Consider the following 18,027-nt stretch of genomic DNA (forward strand, 5'->3'; position numbering starts at 1 on the left):
CGCCGCAGCGACCATATCATCCACTCCCGATGTATTCAGCCCTTTATCACCATACCAAGGCGAGGTGGAGGCCCGTTGGATCGAGTATATTTATCTCCTCGTCCTCCTCCAATTCCGTCTGCCCTTTCTTTTCTTTTTTTCATTCTCGACTCCATCGATCTCTCCAGACTAGGAATTTATCTTCGCTTGGGATCCATTCTGTATACCTTCCTTCCTCCACTATTCCTTGGTCATCTGTCTCCACCATTATCGTGCACAACTATTTTACTCTATTTCTATTTATTATATATTTTTCTTTTTCTTGCTTGACTTAAAACTACTTTATCCCGGTGACTAGTTAGCTGAATTTCTCCTTTATCGCTCTTGACATTCCTTTGGTCTCTCTCACAATGCCCTCTACCGCACCTGTGCTTCGGCCCAAGAAAGGCCAGCCTGTCAATGCCCACGAGCCTGACAGCCCCATCAGTTATGATATCAACATTCCCTATGTGGATGTGAATGGCAACTCGCAGCTCCGCACGCGCTACCCGGAGTATCTGCCTACCTGGGACAAAATGTGGTTTGAGCCGCTGCCTCCCTTCGAGTATGAGGATCCCGCGCTGCGCGTCAAAGACACGTCCAAGCGCAACCTCCTTTCTGGCGCGGGCGTCAAGGTCACCGAAATCCAACCGCAGATCGGCAGCATCATCGAGGGTGTGCAGCTTAGTGAACTGACCGACATGGGCAAAGACGAGCTTGCTTTGATGGTCGCCGAGCGCAAAGTCTTAGTCTTCCCGGCACAGGACCTGATCGACGCCGGGCCCGACGCGCAGGAGAAGTTTATGCGTCACTTTGGCAAGCCGAACTACCAGCCGGTCTCGGGCACGGTACGCAACCATCCCGGTTTCCACATCATCCACCGCGACGGCAATCGGGAGGAAATCGCCCGCTTTCTCGAGCAGCGCACCACGACTACCCTGTGGCACCAGGATGTGAGCTACGAGATCCAGCCGCCAGGCTACGTCATGCTGGGACTTTTGGAGGGGCCGGAAGTTGGCGGTGATACGGTATTTGCCGCGACTGACACGGCATACAAGTAAGTCTCCCGGTACTATCGGGAACGAGAGCGGAAGTTGACAGCATTTAGACGTCTCTCGCCCACACTTCGCGCGTGGCTCGATACGCTCATGGTCACGCACAGCTCATCAAAGATGATTCAACACACCCGTATGACCGGAGGCCTGGTCCGTAAGGATCCCGTCGATACCACGCACCCGCTGGTACGCGTGCATCCCGTCACCGGCGAGAAGTGCCTCTTCATCAACGCCGAATTCGTCACCAAGATCCAAGGCCTAAAGGAGCCCGAGCAGCGCTGGCTGATCGACTTCCTGATGCAGCACATCATCACCGGTCATGATTTCCAAGCTCGCGTGCGCTGGCAGCCGAAGAGTATCGTCATTTTCGACAATCGAGCCACTACCCGTATGTTGTTCCCTGGATATCCATATCACTGTCTTCTGAAACAATAAACTAACGATGACCAGACTCGGCGATTGTGGACTACCTGGACGACGACTACGGAGCGAAGCTGCGACACATCTTCCGCCTGATTGCGCTAGGCGAGAAGCCCATCCCTGTTTACGACCAGTTCGAATAGATCGCAGTCACCTTTTCGACCTAGTCTCTGCTGATCTGACTCTCGACCCGACACTCTCAAACAAGAACAGAAAAAAAAAACTGCATGATTCATGATATTCCCCACCGGCGTCTCCTACTCATTCCACCACAAAAACAACACCGATGATGACCCGATTGATCGAATGAGCGATATACTCTCGTCATAATTTCGACCCATGATTGATTGATTGATTGATACCTTTACCCACCAGACCACCGCCCCATCTACCAGAACCAGTCTGGTGTGGTCTGATTAGATCGGCCACAAAAAATAGACAGTCTGCATACCCTTTTCATGCGGACACTGGGGTTTTTGCTATTCTTTTTTCTTTTTTTCTAGATTTGGCATATCGTTCGCACGCAGCTTTTGATTCTCTTTTTGTCTTATTTTGCTCGTTCCGTTACCAGATAGACATTTTCTTTTCTTTTCTTTTTTACCTGCTTACTGGTCTGTTCTGAGGTGCAACCAGGCAGCCTTACTCACTTGTTTGATGCGATTGGATCGGATTGGATTGGGATTCATGTTGCGCTCATGATGATAGCTAATCATAATTATAATACGAGATCATGATGACTACACTTATTACACTCTCCTCTAGTTATTTCCCTTGTATTCGCAAGTGCTGTGGGAACTTGGTGGGTGGGTTTTATTACTACTGTAGTAAGCATTCACTCGGTGGGTCAGTATAGAGAGTGCAGCAGCGTGTTTGTACAGACTTTGGTATGATATGTTGTGGGTATATTTTAACATGAGACAAAGGTGATCATGGATAATATGCTCTGGCACTACCTACCTAAAACCTATCTACCATATGTGAAACGGCCTTGTAGCAAACTAAACCGATCAAACCAACTAAGAAAAGTAAAGAGGGAAGCAAGTCTATGCCAAAGAGAAACAAAAGAAGATTCAACAAAGTAAGAAATATGAGGAACAGTCAGATACCAATCAAAAAGGTCAGCAGTGAAACGCCCCAACGGTTTGACTCCCTCATTTCTCACTCCTTGCAGCAATAAGCAAACAGAGACAAGAACAAGGATAAGTATAATAATATTAAGGATTGTTTCGAGATCGGTGGTTTTTTTCTTTTCTTTTCGTTTGATGAAGAACTAGACTATGAATTGAACTTGAACTCCCTACCCAACTTTGCAAGAATTGAGAATGTAATGGAATGGAATGGAAATCATGAGATAGAAAAGGAAAATAAAAAAGAAAAGGGATAGAAAAAGAAATACATCTTCGCTTCCCACATCAATAATAAAACATCCGTTAGAATAAGTTTACCGCACAACATCATCTATCCGGGTGCGCAGCTCCTGCGCAACCTCCATCAGCTCCGGCGTGATAGCGCTCTGCTGGAGGAGGAGCAGCGTCTCGGAGATACGCTCAGCGACGACGTCACTGCCGAAGACGACACCGCCGAGGCGGACGGTAGCGTGGAACCAGTAGTCGATGAGGTAGAGGAGGTCCTTGGCGATGTACTTGCGGTTTGAGCCGTGGAAGGGGGCCTCGTCGGTGTAGAACATGGACTCGAGGACGGTGAAGAGGGACTCGTGGGGGATGCCGAGGTCCAGGAACAGGTCGACGACCCAGGTGGGGGGGCCGACGCCTCGCTGGTTTTCGAAGGCGTAGCGCTCGAGCATGGGGACAAGGATCGGGATCGGGAAGACGGTCTCTGACATGCGGAGGCGGCCGCCGAGGCTGCGGACCTTTTCGACGACTGCTTCGTAGGGCTGGGGTTCGCCTCGTTCGACGGTCTCGTCGTGCAGGTCTTGCAGCAGGTGTTGCCATGTGGAGCGGATGTCTGTGGCGTTGCGGTGGTCGGCGAGGAAGAAGATCTGGAGGCAGATATCGTAGTAGCTTGCTGGGTCGGCGTAGCCGTTGAAGAGCTAGGGTCGTGTTAGTGATGGCCTATAGACGGTTTTGGTAGGGGAAGGTGATGCATACCGTGGTGATGTCCATGATGGTTCCATCGACATCGTCCAGAACATCTGCCCGGCGCTCGGGGGCGATCCGCTTGTCATCCTTGAGACGCTGCAGAAGGTCGTCTTGGATATTCGCCACGTCGATCATGTTGGAGACATCCTGCAACAGGCGCTGCCGGGACTGACGGTCCACGTCGGGCGTGAAGGCCGAAGCATTGGCCCGGGCGCGGCCAAGATACTCAATCCGACGACTGAGCGGCAGCTTGAAGGCGCTACGGGCAAGATTGTATTGGACGTCGGCGGCTTCGTAGAATCGCTCCGACTGGGCGTAGTAGCGCCAGAGCAGATCGGCGTGCGCAATGTCGTCGGCCGCCTTGCGCTTCAGGTAGGTGACCACGAACGCAGTGTCGGTTTGCAGCAACCGGTCGCTCCAGCCCTGCTGCAGATACCAGTCGTACAAACTGGTCAGGAACACCTCGTCAGTCGAGTCGGAGATCACCCCGTAGGCCTCGTTCTTTCGCTTGGCGACGATGGTCAGCTGTCCATCGATCACCCCTGGGTCGTTGGCGGCCAGATTATCGACTGCTATGATGACCTTGAAGATAAGGTCATAGCACTGCTTGCGGAAATAGAAGTAGTCCCGTCGGGTATCCTGTGCGCGGGCCTGTCAGTATTACACTTCGGTGTGGATACCGAATTGGAGATTCTTACCTCTGCAGGACGGCCGTCTACGATCCAGGAAAGGGCCATGTTGGCTTTGTCCGAGCGAGCGGCCACGTTCAAAGCCAACTGAATGGCACCGGCGAAGAATTGGTTGGCGATGTAATTCTCGACCGTGGGCACGAGGTAATCCATCGGCAAACTTTCCGACACCTGTTGAAACAGATGAAGACTCTCGTTCAGCAGATTGCGACCAAGCTCCGAGTTAGCACCGGCTTCAGTGGCACGCTTCAGCAGCTCCTGGGCCTTGAAGATGACCACGTCCTCTGCACTGCAGAAGCTGCCACACCGCCGCCTCAGGGCATCAGCCACCGTCTCCACGTTGGAGCCCTTGGCGATATTCCGATTCACGATACCCTTCACCAGCTCCTTGGCGATGTCATGACCCTTGGTGGTACTGAACAGCTCCTCATAAGTCAACCTCAGGAAACGCTGCTTCGACTCGTCCGGCAGGAGAGCGACAATTTCATCGACCCGCTCGTCAAAGAGCACCAAGACGAACGAAATGCCCTCGATTGTGTGAGACACCAGTTGCACAAGCGAGTGCAGCGCCCGATGTTCAGCCTGCAAGGCGATCTCTTCCTGCTTCGTCGACACGCGCGCCAACGCTTCCGGTCCGCTGAGCCCCTCGATGAAGCTCTGGTTCGATTTGAAGAAGTCTTGCAAGGTGGCCAGATCTCGCTGGACGGTCTGTAATTTCGCCGGAGACACGGATGCCGAAACCAATTGGGTGCCACTGGGTCCCGCGCTGACTGTGGCGATTTCTTTCTTCCAGATCGAGCGCAATAGTCGCGAGATGTAAAGAGCAATTCCAGTGTGACGAGGCGAGGGGACCACGGCATCAATTGCCGGGGTGGAGCTATCCGCCACTGCATTCTCATTCGTTGTGGGCCGGCCACCGTAATCAACAAAGACCTTGCGCGCAAACTCCAAAACATCCGGGTCATTGATCTGGGTAAGCCGCGAATCGTTTGAAACATCCACTCCCTGACCACATGCGACAGCGAGCGCCGTGGCAAGCGTTTCGCTGCGACCATAGGTCCGGATGAAGTTCTTCACTTCACCGTCCAGCCCTTCGTCACCGGCGCTACCGCCGCGGACCAGGGCAGCAAACATGTCTACCAGTCTGCGTCGGCGAATGACGTGAATGCCCGTGTTGGTCAAGATCGCGAACTCGGCCGCGGGTTGATCAAATTGGATCGCAAGCTCATTGCTGAACCCTCCGGGAGTCGTGGGAGCCGCTGAATACGGGGAGCAAATACCAATGTCCTCCGCTCTGCTGCCCAGTGAGAGCCAAAGGGCCGTCTCACCTGCCTTTTCAGGTATCACATTCTCTTGGGAACGGGCCACCCGGCCTGAATCCGGGGAGGAGATGAAGAGGGTGTCGGTTTTTTGCGTGGTATCTTTGCAGACGAAGCAGAAGAAATATCCCGGGGGGTAGCGAGAGCTGAATCGGGTCGGTTCCAACGAGTGAATGGGGATTCTGGATGCCATCGGAGACTGGTACCGCGCCTGCGGTGGGAGGTGAGAACTGGACGTCATGTCAAACGGCGGGGTCTTGACATGATGCGCCTGCATGCTCGTAGGCGGATTGTTGCCATTCGGCGTAGGAGTCCAGCTGTATGACGACGTCGCGCTCAAGTAGATCCGATATCCCGTGGCCGTGGTCGCCATCAGATGGTATCTCGACGCCTCCGCGGCGGGGATCGGACTGATGGAAACGATCCTCACTTTGGGATTGAGGGCCGCGTGGGAGACGATGATGTGTCCAATGTTCGCGTAGATATCCATGGCCGGTTTGGTGATGGCCAACGCCAGCGTCCCATCGGCCTTCATGTGGAATACCCGAATCGTCGAAGAGGATGACAATGTATACAGCAGTCCGCGGGTGTCGTCAATCTCCATCTGAGCCACGTATTCCAGGGTGTGCTGTGTGAATTGCGAAAAGCTGAAGCTCGGCGTGAAGGCGGACAGACGGGAGCTGGTGTGGTTGACCTTACTACACCTGCCTTGGAACCATCTCTCCTCTTGCTGGTAGGTAATCTCGTGCACGTCGTTGTCGGAGGAACCGCCAAAGAAAATTCGCCCTGTCGCATCGGATGACGCGATGATGTCGATATCCAGGCCACGAATCGAGACCGACATGCCCGTCTGGTACAGGGTCACTTGCCGCGCACCTCCCGCACTGGTTTCGCAGCCCATCCCCAACAGGATCACGTCCGCCGTCGTCGAGATAACCAACAAGTGGGTGATCGACGGTAAGAATACACCTGGGCGAGGCGTCGCCAATTTGACCGCATTGATACTGTTCGGTTGGTCCTCAAATCCGACCAATTGCGGATTCGGATGCGTGTAGTCCCAAATATAGAGGGCATTGTCGATAGCCACCCACGCGTGGTTCAGCTCGGCAAAGAGACCCATGCTCGTCGAAACCTGCGCGCGATTATACTGGTCGAAGATCTGATCGGGGATATTATACATTTTGACTTTTTGAAAAGGAGCCCACGAGGCTGAGGCGGGGACATCGTAGTCGGAAGAGAACCCTTCTATAAAAGCATTATTCCGTTAGTCGAGGTCCAGTCAAAGACTTTACACCACAGGACCACATACGAGACAAATAGCTATCCAGGTCCGGATACCGCGCTTCCTGAGCAAGGGTATCATCGACCGTTCGCGCCGCGCGCTCCTCCGTACTCAATATCTGGTTCTTCGACTTGGACGCGGCCGGGGGGAGCTTCGGGAGAGCTGCAGGGGACGCAGCTTGTTCTGCTGGAGGAGCCGCTGCCTTGGCCGCAAAAAGCGGTTGCGCACTCGAGGCATTGTTGGGGGCTGGAGTCTGAAAGTATGCACCAGGCAATGGTCTCTGGGGCGTGAAAGTCGGAGGAAGGTTCGGATAAGACATGGCGCCGGTGGTCCCAACTGGTCGACGCCTTCAGGAAGGGTGCGGGAGAACTGAGGGTCGCACTCCCCAGCGAAGACGATCGGATTGACAGCTAGCACGTCACAGAAGCAGGGTTGAGGTCACCGTGGAGGTCGTTGTTGACAGGAAAGGACTGGATGTATTAGGATGAAAGAGTCGGGGAGGAGAAAAGGAAGAGAATGCCCGGTGAGGACAGGGATATAGGAAACACTAACTTCCCCAGCTCCAGCTCCCAAAGCGTACGGGAGATCAACCAGGATGCAAAGATATGAGCTGTTTAAGGGGGGTGGGAGGAGCGAAGGGAGTTGGTTGAAATGCAAAGAAAGCAGAGCAATAAAAATAATCGCGGTCAATCAGAATCGAGATGGAAGACAGAGCAGCAAAATTGTGCACGGTCTCTCCGCCTTTTGCCTGGGGCGCGAACCGTCATTTATTTACCTTCGATCTTCAACCACTCGACCAAAGACGGTGTATTTCTTTATATATTCCCCATATTTAATATTCTATAATTCTCTTCGGGTTCTTTGTTCGCAGATAATCTACATACTCTTTCCTCCCACCATGTTCAATTCCTTGCGATTCACCTCCCGACTCGGCCTCCGTGCCGTGCGCTGGAACTCCACGGCCAGCTCGGGCTCGCCTCCTCTGATGGCCCACATGCGAAATGATCTGAAGGTCGCAATGCGGGCCAAAGATACTGCTAGGTACGGGGATCTACAATTGCTATTGTTCCGTCCAGGATCAGGTGTGAAGAGGACCGCGACCTACGATGCTAACTCCGCCATGGTTGCGCTAGGTTGAACGTTCTGCGCGGAATCATCTCGGAATTCAATAACGCTGCAAAGACGCCCAACCCGATCAGTACCGACCTGCAACTTCTCGCCTTGATCCGGAAGCGACTTGCCAGCGTGAAGGAGGCAGCGCAACAGTTCGCAGAGGCGGACCGACCGGATCTCAAGGAAAAGGAGGACCAGCAGGCCGAGGTCTTGCAGGGATATGCAGGTCAGGTGACGACAATGGGTGCGGAGGAGATCGAGCAGATTGTGGAACAGGAGGTTACGAAGCTGAAGGGGGCTGGTCAAAAGGTGGACAAGGGTGTGCTCTTTAAGACGCTCTTCGCTCCCGGCGGTGCCTTTGATGGGAAGCCCGTGGAGAGGGCTGAGGTGGCCAAGATCGCCTCCAAGTTCCTCCAATAGACTGCAAGGAACATCGTCAGAGAAGCGCTAACTGTATTATATTGTACAATGCACATGGAATTGGCAACGGCCGCTATTGAATCATCGTCGCGCATATTTGGGCTCCACTATCCAGTGGGACAATACGAGGTGGTAGAAGTATAGTGTCCGTACGCTGGGGTGCGTCAGGTTGGCAGTACCAGTATTGCAAAGATGTGGGAGACGCCATAAAGGGGGAAGCAAATTTATTCGCAACTGAGAAACCCGCAAAGCGTCCTAACACCGGTCCATATGCAATCTCGCCGGTGATGACCTCGAATCGTCTTAAAACATTCCAACCTCCGAAATCAGAACGCCTTCAAGATCAATGTCTCAACTGGATTCCAATCACGAATAGATAAACGCAATACCGCCCAATGCGCTAGTAAACACACCAAACCACAACCACCGGTTAGGGTCGATGAAGCCCCCTCGGGTAAGTAAGCTGGGGGACGAGACACCATCTCTCGAAACATCACGATTTCTCTTTCTCACGGATTTCAAGGTCATTGGGGGGAGCATCTCCGGCGGGCGGTAGACCAGATACATTGGATGCATCGGGGAATCATCGAAAGATTTGAGGTCAAGACGCTGGATCTTGTGATAGGGATCAACCGCTACTTTGAATGACTGGATTTCGCCATTAGCGCCGAAACAATGGGTGTTTGAACAAGTGAGGAACGTACATTGAATTTCTCCGTCTGGTTGTATCGCGTATATTCGGCATTTTCCGAAAAGCAGGGATCGGACAAGAGCTGGCGTCCATCCACCGCAAATGGCGTCAAATGAAGGGCGCCGTTCTTATCCATGGTAAAGGTCCCGTGCTGCCATTGCATGATGCCTTTGGGGCACGAGGGTTTCTGGGCTACTCGAATATTAGACAGGTCACATAATGCAGGTCTTCCGGGGACTGACGATTGGCAATGGCGCGATAGTAGGCCGTTTCATAGTGACCATCATCGGTAAACGAGTATGAGATCCCGGGCAGGTCAGGTTCCAAGAGTTCGTCATTAATCGGGTCATAGAATCCCTATCACGAACAAGGTATGCATTAGAACGCCGGTAGTCTGCAACAGCTGTTTATCCATCTCACATACCGGACCGGTGATGACTTTGCGCGACTTGGTGGTCCAAGTCCCCACCAGATGAGCGATATTGTTTGCGCCGACCGTCGTCAGGAACAGCCCAACGGAGAGATATCCCAGCAACATCATTGACGATGTTCTGATGAGAGGGGACGAGACGCGACAGATCGTAGAGAGCGATGCAGTGGGGAGAAGGACGAGGGAGCACAACCAGGAAGGAGAGGAATGGAATGAAAGGGACTCAATCCCTCTCCCAAGGGGCAACCCACCACGTACTCCCACGCATACCGAGATCCTATGGATAGTAACCTTGGGAGCAATTACCAGATATGCAACAGGGCCTGTGTGTCCCTGGCAGGTATGCAACTACACCTGCCTAGTAAACAGTAAATAGTGGAGCAATGCGTCGATCCAAACACGCCAATCAGTTTCAAAACACCAAAGAAAACCATGAATAATCATCTGCGACGCCAAGACGCGGTCGGGGAACCATTCGGGCGTCACGTTCCCCGCCAGATTCGATTGAATATCGAGGTCCTAGCTGCTGTTAAATCAATACGACAATTGGGAGCATCGTGGTTGACTTGAGTAGGTATATTGTATCCTTCTCCCTTGTCACCGAGCTGTAGTTACAATGTCTAACCATGTTGCCAGTTACTTCCGATCCTTATACTAGAGTGAGCACTGGATACATATTTCATCTCAGTGCGGTCACCCCACCACCAATATGATGACCGGTCTCCAAACCGCCAAAAAGGAACTCCGTGGAAAGATCCGCAATGTTCTGCAGCAAGTCCCAGCAGAATCAATTACCAATCAATGTCAGAAGCCTGATCGCAGAACGTAACGGGCTATATAGCAACACGGGCTAATCGTCTGCAGCCAGAACTGTTACCAACCGGTTGTTTTCTCTCGCCGAGTATCAGAATGCAAAGAGGATAGGCGTCTATCTATCCATGCCAACAGGCGAGCTATCGACCACCGCAATCGTGCAAGATGCCCTGACCAGCGGTAAGGAGGTGTTCGTGCCGTACATCCACAGTGCGCAGGTACCGTCTCAACCCAAGACCTCCGTCATGGACATGCTGGCCCTGGATTCGATGGACGAGTTCCAATCGCTTGCGCGAGATCGGTGGGGAATCCCCTCGCTCACGAAAGACCAGGTCAGCAGCAAGAGGAACTGTTTTGGGGGCATTGGGGTCGCGGCAGACGCGACGGAGGAAACGGCTACGAAGGGGGACTGGGGGTTGGACTTGATTGTGATGCCTGGAATGGCCTTCGACGACGGATTCAGACGACTCGGCCATGGGAAAGGGTACTATGATCGTTTTTTAAAGAGATACCTGAAATGCGCGGAGACGGATATGCCGACGCCAGAAATGCCTTCATTGGGTAAGAAAGGATCGCCTGGATACACGCAACCAATACACCATGATGTGCTGACACAATCACATAGTCGCCCTCGCTCTCAGGGAGCAGCTGCTTTCCCCGTCTGAAGAAATCCCCGTGGCACAGCATGACTGGCCGGTAGACATCATCCTCGTGGGCGACGATCGCTGCCTGGTGCGCCAACAACACTGAAAACCAACAAGAAGAAAATCCGCTGCCCTAAAAACCGTCTCTTTCGCGTCAAGGATCTGAAATATATGTGAACAGTGCAATTAAACGCCCTCCAGCGGCAATTCGTAAATAGTGATGATTAACAAGCGATCGCATGAACACGATGACCATTTCCATTCATTTCCCGCCCATTGGTAGCAATTTTCCTTTCCGCCCGTGTTGGTCTGTCGTTCTTTTCGTATATCGATATCAAACCGCCTGGATCAGCGACACGTTGTCACCCTTGAGCAAAATCTGGCCTGTGAGAGGAGAAAAGAGTCAGCTTGGGGGAACCGGAGGGAACATGCGACGACAATAATTGTATGACAACATACCGAGCGGTCGGCGCTTCTCCTCCTCCGTCTTCGTAGCTAGTCGGACCTCGACCGCATCGTCAATCACCAAATTCATGAACTCATCAAATCCCTATATACCCTGTTAGCCACACCGATAGGTCCGCGCAAACGACACAAGGCATATCTCCGTACCCGAATCTTGCCCTCTATCCGGAACGCCAACTGTTCATAAAGCCACACAGACACCGTCGATCTTTGCTGGAGGAGCTTGAAGATGAAGTGAATGGGGGCAAGCAAGGTCTTGCGAGCAGCTCCACCGCCTCGGCCGGTCATGATGGATCAACGGGATAACGCGACGGGATTCAAGGAAGATAAAACCGGGACACACGGGCGGATCACACGTAGTCGAGAGACAGTCGTCGATGTTGTGAGCCGATAAGGGTATTCAATCAAACGATTGCTGCTGTTTGAAAAGGGAAGATGGGATGATCGTGAGTTGAAACGGCAAAGAAAGAGAGCGCGAGCTTTGGGGGAGTTTCTGCCGCTCGGAGGGATTTGCGGCTCAGCAGCCACTTTTTCTCTCTTTGGGTTAAGCCGTCACCACATCCCACCTCCACTACTACGACAGACTAAACTTCCCCTCCGATCTTCCTCCAAACCACCTTCTTTCTGATCCTGGGGTACCTCTGAATTTTACCACCATATTGTATCCCGCGCCGTCGCTTACCTTCCTTTTTCATCGTTGAATTAATGTTCATGACCATCTTCTATAGCTGTTGAGCCGTCCGGCCTGGCTGAACCCCTCGAACCCCTCATTCTTCTCCCCTCCCGATCCAACTCTCGAATTTCATCACCCACCAGTCGAACCTTTCCAATGGCTTCCAAGGAGGGGACGGCTGGACAGGCCTTTGCGCCTGTCCTGGCAGCTGTCTCGACGATGCAGGGAAATGTTTCACGAACGGAGAAAACGCAGGCTCATGAATTCCTTGAGAAATTCCAGAAATCCGTTGGTGTCCCCGATCCTGTCTCCTTCGGTCGATAAGACTCGCTGTCTACAAACGGTGCTTGATACTGATTGGTGTGACCCTTCTACTCTAGGTCGAGGCGTGGACGATTACGCACGAACTCCTCCAGTCCCCCGATGTTCCGGTGGAGGCCAAATTATTCGCTGCGACTACGCTGAAGGGAAAGGTGAACTGAGCAATCCTGTCGCATGCACGTGTGGTGTGGTCATCGTTGCATTGCTAACTTGTAGTAGATCATGTTCGATCTGGATCAGCTCCCGGCAGACTCGGTTGTCGCGTTGAGAGATTCGGTGTTGAATTTGTTGGTGGCCTTCGCATCCGGACCTCGACCGATTCAGACTCAGCTGTGCGTGTGTCTGGCGAGTCTCGCGATTCAGATGACTGAATGGAAAGATGTCCTAGCCACTGTCGGATCGGCGCTGGGTGGTAGTGCGGGAGATTGCGTGTTGGACTTTTTAAAGATCCTTCCGGAAGAAGTCACGGAAGGCCGCAAAATCAATCTGAGTGTATGTTCGGCAGACCCCGGATCCCATCTCGCCCCTGCGATAAGCGCGCTCGACAACGGCGATGTCATGCTCGGCCAGTTTTCCAGACCCTAACGCTGTGTTTGCTTTCAGGAAGACGATCTTATCACCAGAACAAAGGAGCTCTTGGAAGACAATGCGGATCAGGTGATGCAGCTCTTGATCCAGTATTCTCAATCTTCCCGTATGTTTCCCCTTGTCTCAGCGAGTTGGAACTTTCTGCTAATCGGTATCTCCCCGCTAGCCACGGCCTCAACGAACCCTCGTCTTCTGGATTGTATCACCTCATGGATGCGTGAGATTCCCGCTTCCAAGATCGTCGACTCGCCTCTGATGGACGTCATCCTGAAGGCATTGGATGATGAAGGATCTTTTGAGGCTGGTGTGGATAGCATGTGCACCCTGTATAGGGACACACGCGAAGTCGATGCTTCGCTGCCCGTCATCCAGGCATTGTACCCCCGCATTATGTCCCTGCGCCCGAAAATTGCCGAGGCTGCCGATACCGAGGATACAGATGCATTCAAGGGGATTACCCGACTCTTTGCGGAAGCTGGTGAAGCATGGGTGGTGCTGATCGCCCGCTTACCAACCGATTTCCGTGGCCTGGTGGAGGCCGTCCTGGAGTGTTGCGCTCGTGACTGGGAGCGTGATGTGGTGTCACTCACCTTTGTCTTCTGGTATGAGTTGAAGCAATATTTGACTTTAGATCGATACGCGGATGCGCGCGCCGCTTTGTCCGACATCTTTTCCCGGCTGGTGGACATCATGGTGAAACACCTGGAATACCCCCGCCCCGAGGAGGGAGAGACCGATCTGTTTGGGGGCGATCGGGAGCAAGAGGAGAAGTTCCGCCACTTCCGCCACTCGATGGGAGATGTCCTCAAAGATTGTTGCTCCGTCATCGGGGTCTCGGAATGCTTGACAAAGGCGTACCAGTTGCTTCAGCAATGGGTCTCCAAGTACGCCGCCCAGGCGAGCGATGACCACGTGCCGAACTGGCAAGAGCTGGAGGCACCGCTGTTCAGTTTGAGAGCCATGGGCCGCATGGTGGATCCGGAAGAGAATCTCGTCCTGACCCAGGTCATTCCTCTGATCACGCAGATTCCGAACCAAGAGAAGGTTCGCTTCCAGGCCATCATGGCTTTGGCACGCTACACGGAATGGACTGCGCAGCATCCAGAGACATTGGAGGCTCAATTAAACTACGTCATCTCGGGCTTCCAGCATACCTCGCCCGAAGTCATCCAGGCTTCGGCCTTGGCCTTCAAGTTCCTTGGCACAGACTGCCAAAAACTGCTCGGAGGCCACATCGCACAGCTACATACTTTCTACGAGTCTGTTTTGGACAAGCTGAAACCGGCCAGTCAGGAGGAGGTGACCGAAGGCGTGGCGGCGGTGGTTGCGGTGCAGCCCAAGGAGAAGATCTACGAGACGATGAAGATGTTTTGCGACCCAATCATGAATCGGATCATGAACCTGGCGAACAATGCCAAGGACGAACAGGGCCAGCGCGCCGTGGCTGGTATGTACTCATCGTATTTCGATCTTATCCGCGCGTTGAACAAGGTACTAATCTCAAACAGATCATCTCCAGCTGATTACGATCTTCGTTCTGGTGGTGAACCCGTACGTGAACCCTGGCGAGGAGAATCCCGCAGTGCGGTACTGCGGTGAGATCCTTCCCATTATGACCACACTTACGATGAACTTCACCTCGTCCACGCCCATCCTGGAGCGGGTATGTCGCTGCTGGCGAAACATGATTATTTCGTACCGCACGGCCATGGCTCCGCTGCTTCCCACACTGGCGCAAAGTCTCGCAAGTGGGTTTGAAGCCTCGCGCGAAGGTTGTTTCCTGTGGGCTACCGATGCGGTTGTACGCGAGTTCTCGGAAGGCAGTGATGCTGTCGATCCGGCTACCAGCAACGCTGTTTTCCAGTTCTACGAACAGCAGGCGGTTGCGTTTTTGCGTACATTGAACGACTTGCCGCCAGAGAACTTGCCTGATGGTATGTCTATTTTCTTCCCTTCTCTCCCCAACCCTGTGTGTGTTGCTGCAGACCTTCTCCATCTTTCTCATTTTGCCCGTCCGCCTCTTTTTGTTCCGTCATTGTATGTGTACTAACAAAGCACAGTCATCGAGGACTTCTACCGCCTTTCTTCGGATGCCGTGCGATATTATCCCAAGGAATGCATTACCTCCTCTCTAATTGTGCACATCTTCTCCGCCGCCCTCAGCGCCCTTTCCCTGCAGAAGATTGAGCCCCTCATGGCCACGCTCCACTATTACCAGGACCTGTTGAGCTTTGCGTTTGATAAGCCTGCCGTATCGGATTTCACCAGCCCCGAAGGTGATGCGTACTCGAACCCGGCTGAGATTCGTGAAGCTGTCAAGCAGCTGGTCGCATCGCAGGGCCAGGTTCTCACGCAGCGAATCCTGACCGGGATGATGTTTTCCTTCCCTGGGGAGTGTTTCCCGGATGCGTCCAGTGTGATGATGGCGATGTTCGAATTGATGCCCCAAGATGCCGGAGCATGGCTTCAATCTACTCTGCAAATGCTCCCGGCAGGCTCGATGAAGCCCGGGGAGGCTGAGCGCCTGCTGACTGGGCTTTCCCAGCAAGTGCAGTCGGGCGAGATCCGAAAGATCCGGATTCTCCTGCAAGGTGAGTTGCGACTGGCGCCGCACCAGCGAGAATGATATCATGCTAATTGTATACCTTAGACTTTACCAATTCGTACCGTCGTCGAAATGTGGCGCCGCGCGAAGGCCTAGGCCGACTGGAAGCGACTCGATTCCGGTTCAGCGGATAGGAGAATGACGAAGGGAAGAAGAGGAGAAACAGGGACTGAGCAGTAAATTTCACTCATGAACGGCACCCGTTCGACAGTCACTTGCGGAGGGTCTCGGTTCAGCGGCAGGATTGACCATGTCATGTCAGCCAGGAGAGCAAAACAAAGCTATCCCGATCATCACTCATCATATCCACTCGCCCGTCTCGCAGTACCTGTGCCTGGCCAGGGGGCTTAATCTGTCTTTTTTTAGAATTACGAGATAAACCTAAGGTACCCTTTATGTTTTTTTTATGATCAGAGGCCTTGGATTCGAGCGCTCTAATGGTATCCAATAAGGGAAGCCGAGCCCGATCCGATCTGCAAAAAGAACAGTACTGCATTATCAGAAGAAAGCCAATTTACGTTTCAAAAATGTGAAAGCAGAAAAGAAAAAATGAATAATAAATACAAATTAAACAATAAACAATAAGTTACAAACTTAAACCCCAAACAGGAAAAAAGGAGAGATACAAGAGAGCAAAGAGGAAACTATCTATGGAGCAATTGTGGTACGCATTACTGTCTCATGCGGTTAGATGAATTTCTACCCAATGTACCTTGCCTTATATTTCTATCAGCTATAACTGAGATACTGTTACCTTGCTGTGAAATACGTTATCTATGTGATCAAACCCAGTGATGTGATCTCGAGACCGACACCGGTCATACTATATTGTAAGTATGCGCGCCAACATAAAAAATCTCTGACTTCAGATATATAAGTATATAGAATGGTGAAGTCAAAAAGTGTTTCTTATGCTTGAACAAAGGTACTGGTTTTACATAAGTTGTTGAGTTCACTTGGAGTGCAACCACTGTCAATCTTTATTATTCTTCTACTCTGATTCTCACCTGTCCTATCTTCCTTATTATTCTCTCCTACCTCTTCTTTTCTCCTTCTTCTTCATTATTGAAGTTCCTAACACCAAACATCGTCCTCCTGGAATCTCCAGGAGACACAACATCTCAATGACTGCTACATTAATATGTTAACCAACGTTTGGTATAGAGCTTGATCTGACTGATATCTCAACACAGCATCTACAATGTCACATGGCATTCTCCGCGGCACATTCAAGATGTTAGATGCCTGATTGAGGATTCTGAAAGCTGTCGGACTTTAATTTGCACAAGATTAATTGTATTCACGATAAGATCAAGGACCTACAAGTCGAAAGCGGCCTCAGGCGTCCTTGGAATCTGTTAGCCTGAGAACTGACATCTCAAAGATGAGGTTATCGACCTCGCTCCAAACAGCTTACGTACGGATCCATGAAAATCAAACAGCGGAGTTCAACTGATAATATACTAGTCAAGACACTTGAGCAATACAATCAGGCATTTGAGGCATTATTTAATAATGAGCCAGCGATGCGGTGCCGCTTAGACGTAATCACTATTATTATTATTATAATTTTTAAATACTGCAAACTTAGTGAGAGAGGCATGATATCCGAAGACTCACAGAAAATGCTCCTCCCATGCGAAAAGAAACTGAAGCGGATTACGGATGAATAGTGAGTTTGTTACTGGTATTGCCTGACTTTATTGCCCTTGCCATGAAATTCTCAGGAGACCAAATAAGGTGCAAAGATAACCACTCGGCTACAAAAGATATCTAGACACGTTTGCGCTCTGCGGATACTATTTTTATAACATCTTAGATTAATTGCCACGAAATATCACTATGTTGTGTTTATCCTATGGAGTAGTCATCCCTTTTCTCTTCCTTGTAATCCAAACCCATTGGTTTGACTCCCGACATGTATGTATGATAGACACATGCTAGTGTTTCAGATCATGCATGATTATCATGATAATGATAGTGAAAATGGAAATAGAAACGGAAGATGCACCCGCTTATCAATCACTATTATCATTTTTCTCTCAACACAACAAAATGGCCAAAAGCCCCTTGTAATAATTAACTGCTGTTCCTGTGTGAGGCTCAAGAATAGTTGTAGTTTTAGGGGAGATCTTCACTTGTATTCTCTTTCTTTTCTCTTTTTTCCTTTTCCTGCGTATTCCGTATAGTGAGACGTGTTTGTATAATGTTTATTCATAGTTTTGTCTGTTATTTGTACTGTTGCTATTGTGTTCTTATCTTATGTCGTTTTTTTTATATTTAGTTATAGGCTAGGCCTTGATCGTACCTTCTACAATTGGGTTGGAACAGATAGAAGAAGGAAACAAGAAAAGATTGAAAGAAGGAAGGGGCAAAGGAGGG

At 51.4% G+C, this 18,027-nt stretch overlaps 7 protein-coding genes across 7 annotated transcripts; 4 read left to right on the top strand and 3 right to left on the bottom strand.

Annotated features, from left to right (window-relative positions):
- The first annotated feature begins 121 nt into the window (after positions 1-121).
- Positions 122-2,239, top strand: BDW47DRAFT_42062 (TauD/TfdA dioxygenase family protein). Its single transcript, XM_024818987.1, has 3 exons — positions 122-1,075; positions 1,127-1,461; positions 1,524-2,239. Exons 1-3 carry the CDS (start codon positions 390-392, stop codon positions 1,634-1,636), a joined length of 1,134 nt encoding a protein of 377 aa, XP_024675853.1. The 5' UTR covers positions 122-389; the 3' UTR covers positions 1,637-2,239.
- A 181-nt stretch (positions 2,240-2,420) lies between these two features.
- On the bottom strand, positions 2,421-7,547 carry BDW47DRAFT_98662 (putative non-repetitive nucleoporin). Its single transcript, XM_024820689.1, has 4 exons — positions 6,910-7,547; positions 4,291-6,845; positions 3,602-4,231; positions 2,421-3,543 (listed from the first exon to the last, which is right to left on the bottom strand). Exons 1-4 carry the CDS (start codon positions 7,199-7,201, stop codon positions 2,935-2,937), a joined length of 4,086 nt encoding a protein of 1,361 aa, XP_024675854.1. The 5' UTR covers positions 7,202-7,547; the 3' UTR covers positions 2,421-2,934.
- A 117-nt stretch (positions 7,548-7,664) lies between these two features.
- BDW47DRAFT_98663 (uncharacterized protein) lies at positions 7,665-8,499 on the top strand. The gene is made up of 2 exons (XM_024820690.1): positions 7,665-7,918; positions 8,011-8,499. The coding sequence occupies exons 1-2, from the start codon at positions 7,781-7,783 to the stop codon at positions 8,413-8,415; spliced, it is 543 nt and encodes a 180-aa protein (XP_024675855.1). The 5' UTR covers positions 7,665-7,780; the 3' UTR covers positions 8,416-8,499.
- On the bottom strand, positions 8,478-9,885 carry BDW47DRAFT_98664 (chaperone for protein-folding within the ER, fungal-domain-containing protein). The gene is made up of 4 exons (XM_024820691.1): positions 9,531-9,885; positions 9,349-9,463; positions 9,120-9,298; positions 8,478-9,063 (listed from the first exon to the last, which is right to left on the bottom strand). The coding sequence occupies exons 1-4, from the start codon at positions 9,645-9,647 to the stop codon at positions 8,782-8,784; spliced, it is 693 nt and encodes a 230-aa protein (XP_024675856.1). The 5' UTR covers positions 9,648-9,885; the 3' UTR covers positions 8,478-8,781.
- Positions 9,886-9,987: 102 nt separating this feature from the next.
- On the top strand, positions 9,988-11,443 carry BDW47DRAFT_42111 (5-formyltetrahydrofolate cyclo-ligase). The gene is made up of 4 exons (XM_024818988.1): positions 9,988-10,110; positions 10,173-10,339; positions 10,401-10,910; positions 10,975-11,443. The coding sequence occupies exons 2-4, from the start codon at positions 10,246-10,248 to the stop codon at positions 11,097-11,099; spliced, it is 729 nt and encodes a 242-aa protein (XP_024675857.1). The 5' UTR covers positions 9,988-10,110; positions 10,173-10,245; the 3' UTR covers positions 11,100-11,443.
- BDW47DRAFT_98666 (small nuclear ribonucleoprotein E) lies at positions 10,887-11,897 on the bottom strand. Its single transcript, XM_024820692.1, has 4 exons — positions 11,606-11,897; positions 11,453-11,543; positions 10,975-11,377; positions 10,887-10,910 (listed from the first exon to the last, which is right to left on the bottom strand). Exons 1-3 carry the CDS (start codon positions 11,744-11,746, stop codon positions 11,328-11,330), a joined length of 282 nt encoding a protein of 93 aa, XP_024675858.1. The 5' UTR covers positions 11,747-11,897; the 3' UTR covers positions 10,887-10,910; positions 10,975-11,327.
- Positions 11,898-12,053: 156 nt separating this feature from the next.
- On the top strand, positions 12,054-16,177 carry BDW47DRAFT_98668 (nuclear import receptor MTR10). Its single transcript, XM_024820693.1, has 8 exons — positions 12,054-12,419; positions 12,512-12,604; positions 12,672-12,944; positions 13,056-13,146; positions 13,207-14,487; positions 14,549-14,974; positions 15,101-15,631; positions 15,691-16,177. The coding sequence occupies exons 1-8, from the start codon at positions 12,288-12,290 to the stop codon at positions 15,777-15,779; spliced, it is 2,916 nt and encodes a 971-aa protein (XP_024675859.1). The 5' UTR covers positions 12,054-12,287; the 3' UTR covers positions 15,780-16,177.
- Positions 16,178-18,027: the final 1,850 nt, after the last annotated feature.

This window comes from Aspergillus candidus (genome assembly GCF_002847045.1).
Source record: "Aspergillus candidus strain CBS 102.13 unplaced genomic scaffold BDW47scaffold_3, whole genome shotgun sequence".
Lineage (NCBI taxonomy): Eukaryota > Fungi > Ascomycota > Eurotiomycetes > Eurotiales > Aspergillaceae > Aspergillus > Aspergillus candidus.